Source organism: Vicia villosa, linkage group LG4 (assembly GCF_029867415.1).
Source record: "Vicia villosa cultivar HV-30 ecotype Madison, WI linkage group LG4, Vvil1.0, whole genome shotgun sequence".
Taxonomy (NCBI): domain Eukaryota; kingdom Viridiplantae; phylum Streptophyta; class Magnoliopsida; order Fabales; family Fabaceae; genus Vicia; species Vicia villosa.
Genome location: NC_081183.1, coordinates 150349859 through 150372029, shown reverse-complemented (window position 1 = coordinate 150372029; position 22171 = coordinate 150349859). Strand labels below are relative to the sequence as shown.

Here is a 22171-nt window from a genome sequence, read left to right as displayed (position 1 = left end):
GTTGATGGATGTTGATGATGAGCATGTCTTGGTTGATTGCATGCATTTCATAATCATTACGTGGCTGGTCTTTGACGATGGTGGATCAGTGGTAGCTAATTCCCATTGTGTGGAATTAGTGAGTGGGTGTCGCCGTATCCTTGACGATGGTGGATCGGTGAGATGGGTTTGTCCCATGATTGGTACCACATGCATGTAGTTGCATTGCATTAGGTGTTTGATTTATTATAACATGAATGGAAGTTGTCCAATGTTATAATGATTGTGTGTTTGATGTATGTGTGTATAGCCTGAATATACGATGACGTTGGGTGAATATTATACTGTTGATGTTTTATCGTTTATGAACTGATAACATTGTTTAATTGCGAATGAGACTCACCCTTACTGTTGATTATTTTTCAGATTGAGGAGTAGCTTTTGTACTTGGTGAGGATTAGCTCGTCAAGTAATTCGTTAGAGTCGGTAGGGTCATGCTCTGGTCGTGTAACACTGGGGACGTTATTTAGAGTTAATTGTTAAACTCTTTTATTGGGTGTTTTATTATGGTGGTGTTTTAAGTCAATGACTTTGGTTGTTTCATTATTCAGATGTTAAAAGATATTTCCGCTGTGTTAACATGTTAATCTGAATAATTTGGTTTAACGTTCTTTTTTTTTATGGCATGACATGAGTATTATTTTAATTATATGGAAGTTGTAATGCCCTTTTCATGTTTTACTCTGATTATTGTTAAACATTTATGCGGGGTATTAGAAGGGTGTTACAAATTTTACCTTGGAGTTGTATCTCCTTGTGGCCTTCCGTTTGGTAGCAAACTCTCGGATATGGGCGATTTCTCGTAGTTCGCCAATCATATCCTTTGCGCATTATTTTAGACCTATCTCGTTCGCTTCTTCATCGAAATGGGTTTGTTGCCATAATGATATCTCAATCTCAACTCACATTTTCTCAATGTCATTCAATTCACTTCAAAGCCTTTTCCATCAACATCAAATCGATCAAAGAGGTCACTCAACATCAAACTAACTCACATTTGATAAAATTTTAATTTTTCTAAACCTTTTTATTTCTATGTACATTTGTAGAAATTGAGCATGAGGTTATGTAATAGGATTTTAGATATGTTATTTAAATGAGTAATGTGTTTAATAGGTTGTTTTAATTATCGATGCATTATTTTTTATGTTGGCATGGACAACATTTATGCCATTAACCTTCATATGAGTTGTAGAACGTTATGGAGGCGTTACAATTAACCATGGTATGTTGTCTATGTTTGTAGAGAGATGACACTCAGAGACTTCATCTTTTCCAGTTCCACATGATATGTCTATCGCACTTGATGGTGTCTCGTGTCTGCTGCATCTACCGATCATGGGTAGACTGTTAGACCACAACAAGATTAATAGAGATGATGCACTAGAGATGATGGTATACTATTTGGGAGCTGACCTAGGGGATGCCATAAATGAGTTTGAAGCCCTATGAGGGGCTCATGCCAGGTTTCGATTCCTAGAGAGATTATATTCACAACAACAACTACATGCAGCAGATCCGGTCGCTTGTGATGATGAGCAAGTTGCGCAGCATAGAGCATACGCATTGAGATCATACATGTTGTACTTGATTCGCACATCCATTTTTGTATAGAAGAGTGTCACTTATGTGGATGTTATCTACCTGAGATACTTAGTTGCCTTGGAGTGGATCCATGAGTACAACAGAGGTGTCACTAATTTGGTCGATCTATACTGCATGTTAGATGAATATTGTATGTGTTGGTGATTTTAGTATCATCAATGTATTTTGGTAATAATGTGATTTACTGTAGGCTGATGCAAATATGCGTTAAGCTTGAAACGAGTTAGGGTAGTGCGGAGTGCACGCTCGTAGAGCCAAACGTGCAATTGAATACGAATAATAGAAACGGGGCAGCGCCCCTGGCTGGGGTCCCGCTGCCAGGTCAGCGGGCGGGGTGCGGGGCAGCGTCCCGAGCAAAATTTTCGTTTGAATAGTTGCACCCTTTCCCAACGGACATAACAATTCGTTTGAATAGTTGCACCCGTTTTCAACAGACATAACTGTTTTTCCGAAAAGGTGTCTCTGTTCGTTTCTATTATTGGTCTCCTATATAAGGAGTCTTTTGGTCTCGATTTGGTATACGAAATTACATACTTCCTCTATATTCTGATCTGTTCTCCATTGTTAGAAACAGATTGTTCTTCGAGAATTATCCCCGCAAAGATTTCGTGAACCCAGACAAGAATAGGGTCGAAATACTTTGTTCGGAAAGTGAACGAACACGATTCTTGAAGATATCCAGGATTATCATACCTATATCTAACAGTATGTGGAAGACCAAACTGATGACATGCATCATCACACTATTGACGATAATATTTATGCGTCTTTTTATGTTTGTGTGTCATTTTCATAACACTTTTGCAACACCGTTACTAATATTTTGAAAATAAAGTATACAATACTAATTAAATGACCCAATTGTAAAATAACACTCATTTCAAAAAGTGAAATTGATATTTATTTTTTCGATTTAAAATTGATATTTATTTGAAAACCTATTTTATTTACTAAATCATTCTAAAGTGATGGAGTATTTTAAAAGAGATTGAGTACTCTACAAAAACTTCTCCTAGCTCGATATTTCCTAAGTTGACAAATAAATTTTCAAAGTAGGTCCAACTATAATTGCTAGCTATTGCAAGCTATGATTGAAAAAAAATTCAAAAGAGTGTGGATATAATTTCCATATCTAAATGGCACGAGTAATGATTATTCCGAATAATTTGAAATGCCATTTCACATTGTTGGGTTTAAAACTATGAATAAATTCTTCCAATATTCTGCCAGCACCATAATATATGCCACCAAGCAAAGCAACCCTGCAGGTTAATCTTAATCTGTACATGCTTTTTGACAACAACAATAATTCCTTTATTTGTTTGTTTATAGTATTATTAAATGTTTTTATGTTTTTCTTATTTTGTTTGATTGTTTTTTCCAACAAAAGAAAAAGATACATAGTTTAAAGGGAACAAAAGACAATACAGGTTGGTCCAGTCCTTTTCTTTCTGTTTCTTAATCTTTAATTCTTCTTTTTTGTCTCTCACTTGTCTCTCTCTTTCTCTACCTTGTAACAAGTGCAATTTTTTTTATGACAAAACATTGATACATATCTGTTGAAATTTATCATCTTTGATTATTTGAAAACATGGAACAACTTGTCAAGTTCATCATTCGTCCCCCAAGGTATTGTATTTTCTTTGTTCTTATGTTGGGGTCCTAGTTCAGTTTGAATTTGATGGAGTACTATGTTTTTGTTTTTAGTCTTTTTCTGAAATATCTTCGTTTTGTTATCTTTGTTCAATGTTTGTTTTGTTTGAAATTTGAGATCTATGCTTTCTGTTATGTAACTCTTACTTTATATGGTAAGTTTATGTTGTTTTTGGTTTCTGAAAATGGGATCTGTAAATCATGTTATATAAATTGGTGAAAATTATCTTCTTTTCTAGTTATGTTTCTTGAATTCTATTATTATCTATAATCCTTAGTTATAGGAAAATGTGATTGTAACTGTTATGTTATGCAGAGCTGAATATGATCCAAAAAGTGATCTATTGGATTGTGAGTTCATGCTAAAAGGGAAATGGTTTCAACGAAAGGATGTCGAGGTATGGTTCTGGTTTGACAATGAATTCGTTATCTCGTTTAAAGAATTGGATTGTTTGTTTCCATGGTAATTATATATACAGATGAACTGATGACCTGAATTATGAAGCTTTCGAGTAATATTTGATATTTTTCAGATAAAAAACAGCCGCGGTGATGTGCTTCAATGCAGTCATTACATGCCTATAGTCAGTCCTGATGGAAAGCCGCTACCGTGCGTGATATATTGTCATGGAAACAGGTGACTCTAGGACACTGTGCCTCTTTTTTGCGATGCTTAGTTGGTATTAGTTTTATAAGTTTGTGCTTACTTTGTGCAATGATTATGGCAGTGGATGCAGGGTAGATGCTAGTGAAACTGCTATGGTTTTACTTCCTTCAAATATTACAGTTTTTGCTCTTGATTTCTCGGGATCAGGAGTTTCTGGTGGGGAACACGTCACTCTTGGTTGGAATGAAGTAAGTGTTTGCTCGATAATTGTATGAAAGAATGCTGTTAACATTGTTAAGTGTGATCTTACATCTATCTATTTTCAGAAGGACGACCTGAAGGCCGTGGTCAACTATCTGCGGACGGATGAAAGTGTTTCCCTCATTGGTCTATGGGGACGCTCAATGGGCGCTGTGACTAGGTTAGTTTTCATTATTCACTTCTTCAACTGACCGTATAATTTGAATGAGATTAAATTGAAGTTATGTTCTTACTGATGACAATTTAACTCCTTGCAGCCTTATGTATGCTGCTGAAGATCCTTCAATTGCAGGGATGGTTTTAGACAGTCCCTTCTCTGATTTGGTTGATTTGATGATGGAACTTGTCGATACATACAGATTCCGTCTCCCAAAATTCACTGTGAGTGAATTACATTTTAGGATGTAAATAATAGTCAAACATTTGATATATGATCCCATTGCATATTTGAAGTAATATGCACAACAAATGAAGCTTATTTCCTATGTTACAGGTGAAGTATGCAATTCGATACATGCGAAGAACAATCCAGAAGAAGGCCAAATTTGATATAATGGACTTGAATACCATTAAGGTTTTTATTTGTTTTTAACTATAGAAGTTTGTTTAATGAGAAAATGTACTATTATTTGCTATAATTTGATGTTTTCCTTCATTATTTGTTTGCATCGCAGGCAGCAAAATCTTGCTATGTCCCTGCTCTACTAGGGCATGGCATTGATGATGATTTCATACATCCCCGTCACTCAGATCGCATCCTCGAGGCTTACATGGTAAATATGTTTTTAAGATTACTATATAAGTCTTCATGACATTTTGTAAATTTCGGTTACTTTATAGAAGTTTTTGACTTTCATACCGTTTTCATCTGCTATTTGTTTTATGGCTGTTTATGCTTGTAGGGAGACAGAAACACAATTAAATTTGATGGAGATCACAACTCGCCGCGTCCTCAATTCTTTTTTGATTCCATAAACATCTTTTTTAACAATGTTCTTCAACCTCCAGAGGACGAGCTCGGGGAATCTTTTTTCGACTTTACTAATGATTTCTTTGGTAAGGTAAATTCACCATTCATTCACCTCTTACAGTTTTCCATTTCATTCAAAATACAAAATACAAAATTACATTCCATAAATTTTTTTTAAACTCTACTGTTTTTTACTCAGGATGTTTGGCGATCCGTGCATGAATTAGACTATCACAATGAACCGTCCGAAAACAAAGGCAAGGCTCAAATAATGACCTAGTATCTGTCATCTATTTTGTCTATATTGTTTGTTTATCTATGCATATAGTGAGTGACCTTGTGAAAATATCCTAATTGTTTCTTTGCTAATTGCAGAATCATCAACAAGCACCATGGATGCCACGAAGCAAGTTCATCAAAAAAAACCGATGAGTAGGATGGAGGTCTGTGTTTATTTTCTCTAAACTATGAAGAAGCTATGAAGGAACCGGATTCACTAATTTTGCATGATATTCTTGTCTAACAGGAAGAAAAATGTGATGATTTTTCGTCATCACCATCAACAATGCTTAGCTTTGAACTGTCCAATGGTCATCTCTATGATCCCCGCGTTCCTACCACGATGGACGATGATGATCAGTATGTGGAATATCATCTCGATGACCTTACCGGCGTTCCATCTAATGCAGAGGAAGAGCAAAGAGTAAGTCAACTTGTTCGCTATGCATATTACGCATTCGTAAAAATTTTGAATAAAAAATGAATTAGTTTTTTACTTTTTTTCCATTGACTTGATATTATTTTCAGATGTTGATGGAAGCTGTGATAGAATCCTTAAAAGACGGAAAAATACAAAATCCACAGGTAGAACAACCTCCATTAGATTCATCGAATAAAGATGATTCTTCATATAAGATTTCCAAATCTATAAAGACAGAAACCACTTCTGCAGCATCTGTTGTATGCGAGCCCTTGAAAGTGGACTCAAACACGGCTCCATCGCTACCATCACTGGACTCTTCATCAAGTTCTTCTCATTGTGATAGTTCTGCTAGCATGAAATGTTCTTCATCTGAGATTGACATATCACATAAAACGAAAGCTACATTAACTGTCATTAGGAATCCAGCAGGGCATGTGATGAACGGATTAATGCGTCGATGGGATTTCAACTTTTTACGAAACAGTCACAACCGACTAAAATAGTTAGCTAGTTAGTCTTATTTATTTACAGGAAGTTGTTATACATTATTTGTCAGTAAAGAAAAAAGTTTGTAGTTAGAAACAAGTTTTGTGTGTGTAAATTTTGCAGGATTGAGTTATTCGAACATATCAGTTAATGTTGTTTGACTGTAAGAGAGGATTGTTGTGTTTTTTTACCCATACAAACAAAAGTTGCTGGATTTGTTATTTATTGCCCCATGCTTATGCATGATGTTCCAAACATTCCTTGGATGCAATTGAGTTTTACCTCATGTTTCCTACCATGATGTATGTTCTTGTCTATTTTAGTTCAGACGTTATTTCAAATGTTTGGACCCATATTTACATCACCACTCTTGCCCTTTTTGGGCCAAATATGGAACTCGACACCACACAATGTGAGGCACTTCGGCTTTTGTGTTCGTGAATGGTTCACGGTTGTACTAAATAGCATTGTTGATTTTAAGTTAGTCTTTTTGATCAGGTCAGATCTCAAAGACTGCTTACCAAAATACTTGCAGATTATTCATTAAAGGGGTTGTCATATCGACAGCGGAAGTTGAATTTGCGACCTTTGTGAAGTGAATTTCAACCAACTAAACCAATCAGTATGTAGCCACAGTAATCTAATGCAAAAAATGGAAATGCTACATGAAACTTGCCATCCCCGAGATAATATGAAAATAAAGGTTTTTGGAAGGCATAATGCCTCTGCCGGTTCTACATATCAAGAACTTATAAGAAGAAAATGGTTTTGGAAAGCATATCCCCCTCCCCTACCCCCTCTCAATGAGATTAAAGTCTCTAAAATTGCAACTTCAATGTCCATAATGGGAGGATCCAAACATCATTATGTTGGTGTTATCAAACACCACGCAATGCGGAGTTTCCATTTTAAAGAAAATTGTCTCGTAATTCATCTTAATTAAAAAAAATTAAAATTTTGTGAGAGATATCCGTATAAAGTGATTAACTTTATTGCAAAAAAAAAAATATTATGAAAAAAATGAAGTCTAGGTCATGATGTGTTTGAATTAGCTAAGAATTTGTTACGGATTAGCGGTAGATTAGCGAATTTGTTACCGATTAGCTATATAGATTAGCTACAGATTCTGTGTTTTTACATGTTGTTCATGTTAGCGACGGAATTTTACATGTTGTTCATGTTAGCGACGAAATTTGTGACAGAATATTTGTCGCTATAAATAAAATTTATATAAAAAATATAAAATGGGGACAAAATTTCACATGGCATCCATGTCATCTTTGTCATGTTGGCATTGCCACGTGACAGTGTCACGTCAACTCTGTTAAAGGTTAGTAGGAGCGACATGGATGGAAAATTTTAAAAAAATCACTCTTTAAAAGAAATATATAGAGGACTAAATACGAAATCTATAATATTTATGAGGGAAAAAAACATATTTAACCCTTAAAAATAATACAAAACATTTAAAAAAACACCAACAACTAAAGCTCCAATAACAGAGTTTGAAGTCATTGGAGAAAGGTTGAAACTCTCACATGTTGTTCTTAATGTGAGAGAGAAGATAGAAATGAAATATTTAATATTATGAGATAATTGTTGTATTTAAGGCGAGATATGGAGTGAATAGGAGGAAATTGGTGTATTTTGGAAAGTTACACTAATCATGCATGTATATTAGAAAGTTGCCTAAATCATTTATTATTGGGTGGGTGGTATTGATTACTCATTTTAATTAGGCAGAAACCATTAAAATAACGAGAGAGAAAAATGTTCCAAATTTCAATTCAGAAAAGAAACGTTTTTTTAAGGTTTTTTGAACCGGGTCACGAACCCGGCCCACAAGCCCGAATTCTTGGGGCTTTGAACAAAAACAACAATTCTTCTCAAAAAGCCAATTCTACCGTTTTCATTTGTTATTGTGGCGATTCCGGTTGCGCCTACCAAAAATTGATGCCGGTCATTCTCTAACGTAGTGGGGGATTACGAGATCGCCAAATCGTATTATCCTACAAGGGGATCGCGATTTTGACTAGCATGCTAATATGATTAAAATTAAGAAAACAATAAAATTTTTAACTAAATACTCAGTTCCTAATTTTAGTTCGAATGTTACATAAGGCTTATAAGATGGACTTCCAAGTCACCAAATTGCGAAGGAGATCTTGATGTCATGAAAAGATATGCAACATATTAAAAAGTGCAATAAAATTATAAAAGACACAACAACAATTTAACAAAATTAATATTATTAATTAATTACTAGTAGTGTATTTTCCGTCATTAGTGAAACAAAATAATTTAAAAATAACAATAGATAATACTACCTCCGTTCCTTTTTATAAGAGACAAGTCATTTTTTAGATTCATTGAATAACCAATGTATTTGGTCTGTTTATAGACTAGATACATTGATTATTCAATGAATCTAAAAAGTGAGATGTCTCTTATAAAAAGGAACGGAGGTAGTATTAATTAGACATGCATGAATATAGTATCCGTGACTTGATTAACGTTGTATATTTGTGCGGATTCAGTTCATAACGTGTCACTTAATCACAGCGCCAACCACATCATGAACTGAGCAATTATTGCATGGACACCGTCATAAATCTATATTTTTAGGCACAACCAATAAGAAGGGAGTAATTTTTAATTTATTTTTATTTTAATTTTGTTTTTAATTGGATTCATGGGGTGGTTGAGATTATGAAGGAGAGAGAAAATAGTTAATTTATTTTTTAATTAATTAAAATTATGTGATTGGTTGTGTGTAAAACAAATTCTTAGGTCCGTGTCCACCTAAGAATTTTCCTCATGAACTAACAACCTGCGACTGCTCCCACACTCACTCAACAACGATCACTTCACTTCTCTCTGAATCGTTCATTCCTTCCATTTCTAACATTCTCCAATGGCTTCCGTTGCTTTCTTCAGAAAACGCCTTCTCCTATCTTTCCATTTCATATCTTCTTCCACTAACAACAATGTTGCATCTCTTCACAGATCCATGGCCACTTTCACACGAACGTAATATATAATTAAACCCTAACTACATTTATCATTTCTTGTTGTACAATGCTTATATAACTTATATATGCATGTAAATATGTAATCATGCACATCACACATTATTATATAAGGCCGATGATACTTCAGATTGAAAGCGTGTCTATAAAATCTACACATGTTGTTATATAATATTCAATCACTTCTATTTTATCAATGAATGAAAGTGGTTATTATTGTTTCTTTTTTTATTTGCAGAAAGCCTCATCTAAATGTTGGCACAATTGGGCATGTAGATCATGGCAAAACAACATTAACTGCTGCGATTACAAAGGTTTGAGGGCTGATTTCAATACTTTATATATGATATATTATACAAGTGAATTGATTGATTGATTTTGTGGAACAGGTACTAGCTGATGAAGGTAAAGCCAAGGCCATTGCTTTTGATGAAATAGACAAGGCTCCTGAGGAGAAGAAAAGAGGAATTACCATTGCTACGGTAATACATAGTTTATTTTCTAATACTTCCTTCAAGTCCATACTCAAATCATGCATCTTGTGACAGTTTCAAGTATTGAATTTTGTTAAACTTACTCTTAAGCTAATCATAGGTTTTATCTTGTTGATCTTGCAGGCTCATGTTGAATATGAGACAGCAAAGAGGCATTATGCTCATGTTGATTGCCCTGGACACGCAGACTATGTTAAGGTAACCTTCATCATCAATCATATAGTGCTCTAGTTGGAGACATACTATTATTTTGATTTTAGGTATGCATTGTGACTCTATTTACTGCTCCTGAAACTTGTTTGTGGTTGTGGTTAACACTCCTGAATCTTGTCATTATTCTTATTTCGTTTGGCGAAATTACAGAATATGATAACTGGAGCTGCACAAATGGATGGTGGAATCCTTGTGGTTTCTGCTCCAGATGGTCCAATGCCTCAAACTAAGGAGCATATACTCCTCGCTCGTCAGGTTTGTAGATCATTTTTGTTAAGATGCGAAAGAAAATTTTGGTGAACTAGCCAAAAGCATACTAAGATCATACGCTTTTCTTTGCAGGTTGGTGTGCCATCATTGGTCTGCTTTCTAAATAAAGTAGATACCGTTGATGATCTGGAGTTACTTGAACTTGTCGAAATGGAACTTCGCGGTATAAATCTCTTATCTCATAATTGAATGAGAAGAAAAAAAATCTAACACTTTTTGCTAATGTATGTGTATTCTTTTACAAACAACTTTTTTGCAGAACTACTTAATTTCTACAAATTTCCCGGGGATGAGATCCCAATTGTGAGAGGTTCAGCTCTGTCTGCCTTGCAAGGGACTAATGAAGAACTTGGAAAGAAAGCTATCTTGAAACTAATGGATGCTGTCGATGAATACATTTCTGATCCCGTCAGGCAGCTTGACAAGCCTTTTTTAATGCCAATTGAAGATGTTTTCTCTATTCAGGTAAGTAGAAATACGTCGTAACGTAAAATTTTCTCATTCATGATGCAGTGCCATATTCTGTTTTGTATTCACTCTCCTGATATTCTTTCCACCATCTTCGGATTGTGTGAAGGGGCGTGGAACTGTTGTCACTGGTCGTGTTGAACAAGGCACTATCAAAGTTGGTGAAGAGGTTGAAATACTAGGACTAACACAGGTACACAGAAAATTAATGGCCTACAGGTTTTTCGCTTTGTAGTTTAAGTTGTTTTTATTTATCAATCTTTTGTCTATAGGGTCCACCTGTGAAGACTACTGTAACTGGTGTGGAAATGTTCAAGAAAATTTTGGATAGAGGGCAAGTGAGTAAAATCATATAACTCTTCTTATCCTCAACTTTATTTTCCTCGCGGTTTTGATCAGTGGATAATTGAATAATATGTGTACATTTCTAGGCTGGTGATAATGTAGGACTTCTTCTACGAGGTCTTAAGCGAGATGATGTACAGCGGGGAATGGTGAGTAAAACTGTTTTTGATTCAGAGACAAAAAGAAAAAGTAGAAACTAACACGTCAAAAAAATTCTATTACAGGTTATCACGAAGCCTGGTGCGTTGAAAACTTATAAGAAGTTTGAAGCGGAGATTTATGTTCTCTCAAAAGATGAAGGTGGCCGTCACACTGCTTTTTTCTCTAACTATATGCCTCAGTTTTACCTGAGGACTGCAGACATTACTGGAAAGGTGCAATTACCTGAAAACGTCAAGATGGTTATGCCTGGTGATAATGTGACTGCAACTTTTGAGCTGATATTACCTGTTCCTCTTGAACTTGGTAAGCATAATCTCATTAATCAATCAAATTATAATTTATGTCGTATAAAAAAAGCTTGAACTCTTTGATTTCATATATCCAACATTTTTTGTGTGTGACCGACCACATTCGACAGTATAATCTTACGACAGTCATTTAATTATTAACAGGACAAAGATTCGCTTTGAGAGAAGGAGGCCGGACAGTTGGTGCAGGAGTGGTCTCGAAAGTGATTGCCTAGAATGTTGATTGGCAGTCCATAAACTCTTTGTCGAGTGATTTGTAATTAAGTCGCAAGTAGGGGCTGATACCAGTATGCAGGGAGGAATCTATGATTAGACTATTTTTGACACTTGAAATGTTGGTTCCCTTTGAATGTGTCTGTTTTATCTGTCTGAGAATTATAATAGTAGATTTAGATAAATGAAAACTATGTTTAATTTAATTCAAATAATAACATTGAATCATAAAAAAATAAATTAATTAATAAATTACTGAATAAGGCTATAGTTCTCTCTAGCCCTTGAAAATTACACACATATATGTACAATACAGGTACATTATTACAGTGATTGCTCTGAGTCAACATGGATTATTGATCTTGCAACAATGTACTGTGTTTGATTTTTTCTACTTGTCTTCCAGCAACTTCAAAGCTGTCTCAACCAGTGTGTGAATTGTTAGATTGTGTCGATTTAGACCGACGGTACCAGAGAAAACGTTAAAGCTTTCGAGCTCTGACGTGGTCTCTAATACATCTTCCAACACCTCTTCCATTCGCAAATCCTTAAAATTATTTATATTTTCTCTTTTGTCTTTCATCATCCAAATAGCCAGCTCAATCACAAACCTCCTGATTCTTGGGACCTTTGTTGCTGGATACTGATTTTTCTTGAGAATTTGGACTAGTTTTTTGGCCAATTCAGCCTCAGTGATTCCAGCTTCTTGAAACACATATCTTGATTCAGAAGAAGACATGAATGTGAAAACATTTGCTGCTAGCCCAACCATCACTTCTTGTAGCTTGTTCTCTTGTAACATGATTGCCTGAAGTACCTGCAAGGTTGAGAAACTGTCAGAGATTGATCATAAAAATAGCAAATAAATAAGCACTTATATGATAAACACTTGTTTTTAATACAAAAAAGGGTCATAGTATAAACCTCATTTGTTGTTACTTAATGGATAAACCAAAATAACACTTACTGTGGGAGCTGCTGCTGTGATTCCCTTTAGCTGATTGAAGCATTCTGATCCACTGTAATTGCATAAATTTCTTAGAATTCTAGCGGCACTGACACGAATCAGTGGAACTTTCAATGCTTCCACAAGCCTTCCGAGCACTCTCAACTTCAAAATCCGATGACAGTTGCACTTGCTCTCTAGCGCCAGCATTGCTAAAGCCTCGCCAGCAACAGTTGTTACGTCTTTCTGATTATCAGGTATGCTTTGTCTGAAAAATATGTTGAACAATTCTCTAAGCACTCCACCTGTACCTCCAATCCTCTCCGTCGCTTCCTCTTCCAACGCAAGACTTGTTAATATCTCTATGCTCAGTTTCTGTAGCAAGGGATGTTTCTCACCATGTCTTAAAATGTCTCTGATATTGCTGATTGTGAAAACTACCTCTGAAATCTCTTTTCTAAGATGTTTTCCGTAGGTTCCCGTTGTGCTAGCCAGCATCTTCACCAGCTGCAGAGATCTCTTCACAGTTTGTATTTGGGACGGAGTAACATTTTCGTTCTTGAGCAGGCTTTCTTCGGCGTGTGTGAAATCTACAATTTTTGGAAGTAGGCCTCTTGTGTTTCCAATCTTTCCACAGTTGTCGTGATCGTGCGCGAGTTTTTTCAGAATGAGTAGTCCAAGATGGTTAAATGTCCAGAATCCGTAACTCGGGTGGTCAAATATGAGCTTCTTTTCTCCTACTTCATCTGCAGCATGCATACAATTTCTGCTAGTTTGTAGGAGAGATGATATTGATTCCATAGCTCCCGGTATCCCGGCTATTCGTAGAGAGTTCTGTTTCTTACCGGCTAGTTTCGATAAAATCTCTGCAGCCGATAGCCTAAGTTCTTCTTCCTTGTGATCTGTCCAATTCAACATCTCAACTAGTCTCTCCACCAATGATATAGAAATTCCAATCTTTTGAAGCGTATCGTCCGAAAACCTCTCGCTATTTGCGAATTGCCGAATAATTCTTGCTCCAATGAGCTTCTCATCAGGCGAGTTTGAGGCCAATAGATCCATAGCAAAAGAAACCATGTCCATTTTCAATCCATCAAATATGCTTCCATTGACACACCTCGAATACGCATCATAAAAGAATCTCCGAATAGAAACCATCCCTAATGGCCCCAACTCACACTCTTTGTTAACCTCATCCAATAGCTCACAGTAACTTATTTTCCACTCCCAATAAGCCTTTTCAGTTAAGAACAACAAAGCTTCTGCAAGAGCCAATGCGTAAAAGATGTTGAGAGCAGATGCGCGGTTCCTCTTATCGGTATCTCCCTTAGCAATCTCTCCGTAATTATGTCTGATGAGCTTCGTCGAAGACAGAACCACGCAAGCTGTTGCAGAAAGAAGCTGAAGCCAATACAAAACCTTGCTGATATGCCTTGAAAGGAAAAACCATTTCGCATAAGGCAAAAGCGGAACATCTGAACTAATCCACGTACGAGTCGTTGTCCTCGTGTTTCTGTTATCCGAACTCCTCGGTGTAACTACATTCGCCTCCACCGTGTCTCTCCTGTGTTTCTTCACAGCATCATTAATAGGCCTGCAAAGATTCTTTATACTTTGAAGAATCAAATTCGAACTTGTTCTAAGCATCTTGAAACTATAGATCCCCGACTCCGTAATAGACCATGTGGCTTGATGCTGCCATTCAAGCTCATGACTCCTGCTGAAAATCCTTGTTCCTTCAATCAAGAGTATGATTGTGATGAACCAAAAGTCTGTTTTATCCAAGGTAATAGCAAAACCGCCGAGAAGTACAACGGTAGCCCATATAAAACCAAGAGTTCCCAAACCAGTAGCTGCTTTTTCAAGCACGGCGAGACGCAGCGCGAATAAGGTAAGTTTCTTTTCTGGTGCTTTAACTGATGTTGAAGATTCACCATTAGAATTTTCATTATCGGCTTCACAACTATCTCTTTTTTCTATACTGCTAAGGCCACGGCGAGGCTCAAACATTGTGGCGGTTTTGCTCGTTGTCTCGCTTAGTCTCCTAAGTTCACCAACTTCTAGATGAATGCTTCCTTCTTCTTCATAAAGTCTATGATCCATGATGATGATGATGATGATGATGATGATGATATGAAACAAGACAAAAGGGTGAGAGTTTATGGAAATTTAATGAAGATATGTTTTGATTTATAAGTATAGAATTGAATGAATTAGAAAGGAAAGGTTAGAGGGCACGCTTATATATTTGTTAGTATTGCTTTGGTGGCAATTATGGTAACTTGGGGAAAGGGTTAACTTATTTCACTATGTCTCTTGAGTTGCTTTTTTTGTCTAGAAAGTTTGTTGTTAGCTTCCAACAAGGTGGTGGAGTATCTAAGCTAGTAGCTTGTTGTCTTATACATTAATGTCATTGCTAATGCATGCTGTCCATAATAATTATTGAATAAAAAATATGAATATTTGTGATTAACATTCATAACATGGAGCCCTCAATTTCAATCAATACAAAGCATTAATATCAGTTGGAACGTGGTAAGATGTTAATGGCCATTCATTGTGATCAGATAATAACTAAGAATGGAGTGAAAAAATTAATAATTAGATACTAGAGGAGTAATTGATAGGGTCATTCGTTGAGGTAAAGGAAAAGACAGAGGTGGCTCTATATTGACTCAATAAGTCAATATGATAAGGTGTACGTTAATAAATTGGGGTTTCTGTCAATGCTTCTTTCATTTTCATATTTTGGGTCCCAGAAAGCGTAGGCAAGAAAGTGAAAGCAAAAGGAGGGAAAAAAAGACCTCACAATAATCACATTTTGATTCTTCAGGCTCCACGCATGCCTGGTTACTTGTTGTGCATGTTTTTTAGTTTACACGTACACGTAAGATAGGACAGAGTGTTTTTTTGTGTGTGTATGTTCATACTTGATAAGATTTGAAGCACAAAATAGCATATACGTCTTAAAATATAAGATATAAGATAAATAAGCACGGGACAAATTAAGAAAAAATTACATTGACTTCCCATCAACTTTGTGAAATGTTACACAGATTCCCTCTAATTTTGCAATTGACATTGAATCTTATTTTTAAGAGAATTTCTCATTACACCTTATGGTAGTGAAAATCAGATGAAAATTTCAAAATATTCTTCGGAGATGATTTTTGAACGTACTACAAAATAAAAGAGGTGTTTTTGGAGATGTATCTCCGAAAACACTCTTTATAGGTTTTAAAAGTGTTCGAAGATGCATCTCCAAAATAACCGCTCACAATGATTTCTTAAAAAAAATTATTGAAGTTAAGTTTTGATATGGATAATAAAAACGTGAACCGAATAAAAGCGCAAACGATAATAAACGATAAGCACAATGATAACAAACGATAATATGTTGTTCTGAAAATAGTAAAATATTATACAAATTTTGTTCTGGAATAAAAAAAAGCATAGTCTACTATGTATGCCAAATCCTCATCTTCTGACCCCTCATTTGCCTCCTGTATCCCACCGCAGTCGCTGTCTCGCTAACCACCCTTCCCATGATGGCCACCGCCTCAGGTCCGCCCCTCTCAACGATCCCTAAGTCCAGAGCCTCCAGCGCAATCTCTTGTATCCGCTGATAGATCGGCAAGACATCAGTGGCATGGTCATCATCGGCTTGCTGATTCTCCAAAATCTCCTTATGAGCTGGTCTAGGTGGACGTCCAGGAGCATTCGATGTCATGATAGAGTGTGACACTGTGTCGAACTATGTCATGTATCCCTCTACACAATGTCAACTGCTGGATGCCTGCATCATGTGATAGTCCTATGACACCAAATGCTGCTCCCAATCATCAAAGATCTCATCGAAATACCGGCAAAAATGATGTAGGGAGCAGCCTGAGATGAAGATCTGGGTATGATCTAGACATAGCCAAACTTTGGGTAAGAGTCGTGTGAGAAAAAATTATTAATTGTAAAGTAAATTTAATAGTGAAAATGAAATATACCGTCAGCAGCGTGCAAGATCAAGCTGCCTCGTCTTCCACTTAGGGGCTTTATTAAGCTTTTGGTATAGGTATACCAAACAACCGGCCCCTCAGTTCCACTCAATCACCACATCCAAATCCATAAAGTACCAGAGATATGTTACATCCACGTAGTTAGCACTTTTGTCCACAAAAAGGAACGTGTAGTCAACCAAGTACATGAAGCAACACCTCAAAGCACATTGACGGTGATACTGAACAACGAAGTTGTTGTCCTGAGACTCGGAATCAGCAGCCACAATAAGGCGGTCGTCATAAAGGTCCTTCAAGAACGAGAACTTCGCCTATGCCCTATTAGTCGAGGAACACTGCTCAACTGCCATCTCCGATTGAACACCCAAATACTCAACCATCCACTCAATGGCAACATCACGAGTGATGTGGGGGTGGTTAAGGAGCTTCCCTCAGATAGGAAGGTGTAACGAGCAGGCGACGTCATCCAGAGTGATCGTCATCTCTCCAACCGGAAAGTGGAAAGGCGACGACTCGTTGTGCCATCTCTCTACTAATGCCACATACATTCCGAGGCTAATGGTGTTGTAAGCGAAACAATAGAGTCCTAAAAGTCCGAAGACAATATTTGGGAGTGTATATTTGGGAGTTGTAATGAATGGAGTTTTTAGTTTGGGGTTTGAAGAGCAAGCAGCACAATGAGGGTGCCTTTGCGTCAGTTTGATATTATAGTCTAATTCAGAGATGCATCTTCGAAAAGACCAAAATTAAAAAAATTGGATTTATTCGGAGATGCATATCCGAAATACCTCTGATTTTGAAAAAAAGTGAATTTAAAGGTGCGTCTCCGAAAACACCTATAACAAAACGAAATGTGGTGCGTTCGGAGATGTATTTCCGAATTCTTTGGGTAAAAATAGAATTTTGATAGAGATGTCTGAGAAGATATAGAGGTGGAATGAGAAATTCCCAATTTTGAATTTGACTAGAATTGACCACTATTAATGTGTTATGGAGTAATTAAAGGGTTAAAAAAACACAAAGGCCCAATACGGAGGAAAGGCAAAACAAGACAAGATAGACTAATTTTGTGTCTTACGCCACCGAGGTCACCTTACTCAAAAAACTTATTTTCATCGTCCAAATCCATCTAGAAATTATTCGCATCTCACGCTCATCTTCACGGTTCAGCTGATAACAAATTCTCCTATTTAAAAGGGTAGCGCGTCATTTTCTAGATATTAATTTAAATCTCCGTTGACACTACACTACTTACTCTCTTACTGACTTGGACGTTAGAGTGTTAACCTTACAAGATAGCCCGGATCCTCGGTATCGGAACCTTGCACAACTGCAACACTGCATCATTTCAACCTTTTTGGTTTTGTTCTCAAACATAACATTGACGCCTTCTATGAGAATCAATCTTTGATTCCAAAGATTACCATGCTTCATTAATCTCATATCCAAAACTCCTTCAACTGAAGCGTTGATCTTCATTTCCAAATTAATCTCATCGAAATTTGTAGTCAAATTCTTCTCACCATAATTATCGGGCAATGGCACCATCGATATACACTCGTGCTACCGCCTAACCGCAAGTTGTTGTAATCGCTGAAGCAACAGGATCCTCTCCACAGTTTCACGTAAAGGGACCGTTCACCATACCAACATTACCTCATGCAGTCACTAGGCATGAAACATTTCCCAATTTCCAACTATTACAAACCAATCTCGGTCTGAAGAGGATCATGAATTGCTAAACAACATATTCCAAATGATTCGATAGATACATGCGTCGCACTCCTTCGCCCGACCTTAAAAGGATGGAAAAAAGTTACCTCTGCTCATTCGAGGAAAAATATTCCTCTAACTGCTCGTATGCTAGAATACAAAATTTCCCGATCTCTAGAGAATACACTATTGAAACTTTCGATAAAATTTTATATTTTTAATAGATGAGCAGTTATCTTTATAATTCATACATAATTCGATGTTCTGCCAAGTAGTCTGAAGATAAGTGCCCATCAATTTTAAATTTGTAACTGTTCTGGACTGGGCCAAGGTTAGGCCCAATATAGTTTTCGGCCCAATAAACCTCAGAGGCCCACGTTCCTCCATGACCCTCCTACGCACCTAGGATGCCCACCTTAGAGGTGCTCGGCTGCCCCATATCCCCGGGGGGTATGGCACCCGGCATGCTCGGCACCAACATTCCCGCGAACACCTCCGTTGCCGAGGACCCTGCTCCGCACAGGGCTCCTTCATATCCAATCCTCCGAACAACACGGATTCCACGTGGCCCCTAAAAGACCGCGTCACCCTTGAACTTCGGAGCGGTTAACCAGGACAGAGGGCATGCACGCACCTCCGATATTTCCGCTCAGGAAACCTGGCAGTCTCCTAGTTGGGCTTGGGAATCCAACCCAATAGCGAGATCATGGCCCAGCGCTGGGGGCTATAAATACCCTCTTTAACTAGAGGGTCAGGTATTCAATTCTTACTCACTCTTAGCTAGTACTTGCGCTCCTTTGCTCGTCAACTTACTTTGGCATTGGAGTACCTTGCAGGTACACCCCCCCTTTTTCTCCTTCCTAAAAGATCCAGTCCGAGCAGCCTACGACGATTCTTCTGATCAGGTACGATCAGTAACTAATAATATAGTTAATATTTTTAAAAGATCAAGAATTTTAAGGTTATTGACATAGAATGAAACCAATGTCAAATGATTGTATATAAATGTAAGATGGATTTATGCATGAAATATAAAACTAACACAATTTCTGATGGAGTGAAGTGTATGAAAAACAAATATAGAATAGTGGTTGAATTTGTTTAACAATAATGCTTGATAATCACAAAATTCAACACACACATACCATATAATATAACAATATGGCTGTAATGTCTTTATCAAGTTTTTAATAATTTTTTCTTTTCGAAAATTGCATATACATACTACTTTAATTTGATTTTTGTGGTGCCTATATCCTCTTTACTAAAGAATGAACTACATTATTATTTTATTTTTTTTATAACATGAACTACATTATTTTTTAAATTGTTATAAAATTAAAGAATAGGTTAAAGTTATTTAAACGCATGCTATAAATATTTATTATTGATTGATATGATAATTATTATTTTGATATAATAAAGAATGATTGAACTTTTTTTTTATGTCACATTCACACTCTTAACTGATTGGTAAAAAATTTATTAAGCAATTATATTTAAAAGTGCATTATAAATTAATAAATTAATATATATTATTTAGATAATAACTATATAATTAAGAATAGTCGAACGTTTTTGCACGTCAAATTCACACATTGATTTAACTCATTTGATAAACGTCAAATTCACACATTGATTTAACTCATTTGATAAGAATTTACTAAGTATTAAAATTTGTACAATAGAGCTTTTTTTTTTTTTGATAATAACTTTCAGGAAATAATACTTTTATATGGAAAATTATTTTTAAGCACATGTGGAAGAAGTTTCACTTCTCACTTTGGGAATGTTTCATCTGTTTATGTGGCAAGCAAGAAATTGTGCACCAGAAATAATAGATTATTATAAATAGATAGATATCAAATTTTAAAACTCAAGAGGCAACTGATTTGTAAAATCTGACTGGCCTTGTATAAATAAAATAAGAGAACTCAATTGGGAATGAAAAAATTCACAAGTGGTATTATGGTACATTCTCAATCTATCATACTTGTGCACAGATAAGCTATTGATCAAAATCTTTTTACATAACATGAATGACTCATTTGAGAATAGACGAATGAATCCCTCCCTACAATTCGTATTGGTAAGAACGTCACATGTTGAATATACTGACAATAATACTACATGATTGAATAAGACTCGAATCTCAACTAATTTAAGCAATTGAATCCAATGATACATGAGAGATGTAGTAGTGTAATGCATAAAACCAGAGCAGTGAAAAAAGTAGCAATAAACCCAAGAAATGTTGCCTTTTCACAATTAAACAAAACATAATAATATACTAGCAAGAAAAATATATAATTAAACTGATTCATTTAAACAGCTATAATTATAATAATTTGATAGTATTACAAAACTCCTGTCACAGCAGAGCCTAGAAAAAGATCAGACCTATTGCAAATATATCTGTTGTAAATATAATGTAGAAATCTGAGTTTATGGTTATAAAACATTACTAGAAGGCCAAAGCTAACTACTAAACCTATGACCTATATAATGTGTATGGATTTGTATTGAGAAACCAAACACCCATCGAATCCACAACTATTTTGTAAGCATAGGGCATGCTTTGGATGGCAGGGCCAATGGTAACCCAGACACTATTAATCATACAGATACTCCAATCGATGGTTCAAAACTACTACTTCTATATTAACAATCTCTAGTTAATTCTTCAATCAATGCTATAGCATTCAGCTCTCTCAAGTGAGACTTTCAATACACTCAATGCTATAACAGTAAGCTCTCTCCGGTGAGACCCGTTATAAAGAATTGACATCACTGTGACTCTATTAAGGGCAATATATTAGACAAGTGATACTGTACCATACCAGTCATAGATATTGGGGATATGATGAATAAGTGGATATAGGATAGGGATAGAAACGGTAGATTGTAGAATAGAGAAACAAAGCTTGCAGAAGTAACTTCTTGCAAGGCAATTATTGAATAGACAAATAACACAAACTGTTGTTTACAGCAATTGAACAAATAAACCAACCTCTAAGAATTAGAGAGTCTAGTCTCTCCCAAACCAACCAACATGCAAAATACCTAATGTCCTCCCTTTTCCCTTTCGACCTATATTTATAATTCAGACTATCTACAGCAGTTACATAGTAGTTACTGCACTAACAACATTTAATATTACTACAATAAACTGCCTATTACTAGAAATTTTAATCTTAATCTTTTACCAAATCACATTGTTGTTCTTGCGAGTAGAACTAAAAGAATTCTACACAAGAATACTGTAGCCTGCTGGATAGAATAACCCCAATCAAATTTCAGAGTAGAATGTTCACACAAATCACAATCCCTTGGAGGAGATTCAACATATTTGAATATGAGAGTACCACATGCTAGAGCAACGTTTCTAATCTAACCCATCCTTCCTCTAATAACCTTGAATTCCAATGAAACTCATCTCCAATTTACTAACTTTAACGGAAAAAATAATCACTAAATAACCACTACTTAATGAAAGTTATGATGACAATATGATAAACTTTTGTAGTAGAATGTACAATGATGATAACAATTTGAACCTATAAATTTCATACAAATACTCATCCTTATCACCACTAAAAGACATTAAATGAAACCTACGTCAACAAAGGAAAACATTATAGCTTGGACCTTCAACCAAAATCCTACATGGTTCTGG

At 36.0% G+C, this 22171-nt stretch overlaps 3 protein-coding genes across 4 annotated transcripts; 2 read left to right on the top strand and 1 right to left on the bottom strand.

Moving 5' to 3' along the window:
• Positions 1 to 2767: 2767 nt before the first annotated feature.
• Positions 2768 to 6549, top strand: LOC131595485 (uncharacterized). Of its 2 annotated transcripts, XM_058867835.1 has the most exons (14): positions 2768 to 2912; positions 3035 to 3074; positions 3614 to 3695; positions 3831 to 3934; positions 4026 to 4152; positions 4231 to 4325; positions 4423 to 4546; positions 4659 to 4739; positions 4840 to 4938; positions 5068 to 5226; positions 5335 to 5392; positions 5511 to 5578; positions 5662 to 5838; positions 5943 to 6549. In XM_058867835.1, the coding sequence occupies exons 3-14, from the start codon at positions 3657 to 3659 to the stop codon at positions 6339 to 6341; spliced, it is 1530 nt and encodes a 509-aa protein (XP_058723818.1). In that variant the 5' UTR covers positions 2768 to 2912; positions 3035 to 3074; positions 3614 to 3656; the 3' UTR covers positions 6342 to 6549. The 2 variants fall into 2 exon arrangements, with proteins under 2 accessions (XP_058723818.1, XP_058723817.1); XM_058867834.1 differs by lacking the exons at positions 2768 to 2912; positions 3035 to 3074 and adding an exon at positions 3090 to 3273.
• Positions 6550 to 9197: 2648 nt separating this feature from the next.
• On the top strand, positions 9198 to 11980 carry LOC131595486 (elongation factor Tu, mitochondrial). Its single transcript, XM_058867837.1, has 12 exons — positions 9198 to 9354; positions 9592 to 9667; positions 9743 to 9835; positions 9971 to 10045; positions 10211 to 10315; positions 10403 to 10493; positions 10590 to 10795; positions 10908 to 10991; positions 11071 to 11136; positions 11230 to 11292; positions 11368 to 11608; positions 11758 to 11980. The coding sequence occupies exons 1-12, from the start codon at positions 9239 to 9241 to the stop codon at positions 11826 to 11828; spliced, it is 1287 nt and encodes a 428-aa protein (XP_058723820.1). The 5' UTR covers positions 9198 to 9238; the 3' UTR covers positions 11829 to 11980.
• Positions 11981 to 12055: 75 nt separating this feature from the next.
• Positions 12056 to 15145, bottom strand: LOC131595484 (uncharacterized). The gene is made up of 2 exons (XM_058867833.1): positions 12794 to 15145; positions 12056 to 12643 (listed from the first exon to the last, which is right to left on the bottom strand). Exons 1-2 carry the CDS (start codon positions 14873 to 14875, stop codon positions 12218 to 12220), a joined length of 2508 nt encoding a protein of 835 aa, XP_058723816.1. The 5' UTR covers positions 14876 to 15145; the 3' UTR covers positions 12056 to 12217.
• Between the last annotated feature and the right edge of the window lie 7026 nt (positions 15146 to 22171).

Coding starts and splice junctions, on each gene's coding strand:
- LOC131595485 (XM_058867834.1), top strand. CDS start 3,236: ATGGAACAACTTGTCAAGTTCATCATTCGTCCCCCAAG. Junction 3,274..3,613: donor TTCATCATTCGTCCCCCAAG/GTATTGTATTTT, acceptor TATGTTATGCAG/AGCTGAATATGATCCAAAAA. Junction 4,547..4,658: donor TCCGTCTCCCAAAATTCACT/GTGAGTGAATTA, acceptor CCTATGTTACAG/GTGAAGTATGCAATTCGATA.
- LOC131595486 (XM_058867837.1), top strand. CDS start 9,239: ATGGCTTCCGTTGCTTTCTTCAGAAAACGCCTTCTCCTATCTTTCCAT. Junction 9,668..9,742: donor TAACTGCTGCGATTACAAAG/GTTTGAGGGCTG, acceptor TTTGTGGAACAG/GTACTAGCTGATGAAGGTAA. Junction 10,796..10,907: donor AAGATGTTTTCTCTATTCAG/GTAAGTAGAAAT, acceptor GATTGTGTGAAG/GGGCGTGGAACTGTTGTCAC.
- LOC131595484 (XM_058867833.1), bottom strand. CDS start 14,875: ATGGATCATAGACTTTATGAAGAAGAAGGAAGCATTCATCTAGAAGTT. Junction 12,644..12,793: donor TCACAGCAGCAGCTCCCACA/GTAAGTGTTATT, acceptor TCAACCTTGCAG/GTACTTCAGGCAATCATGTT.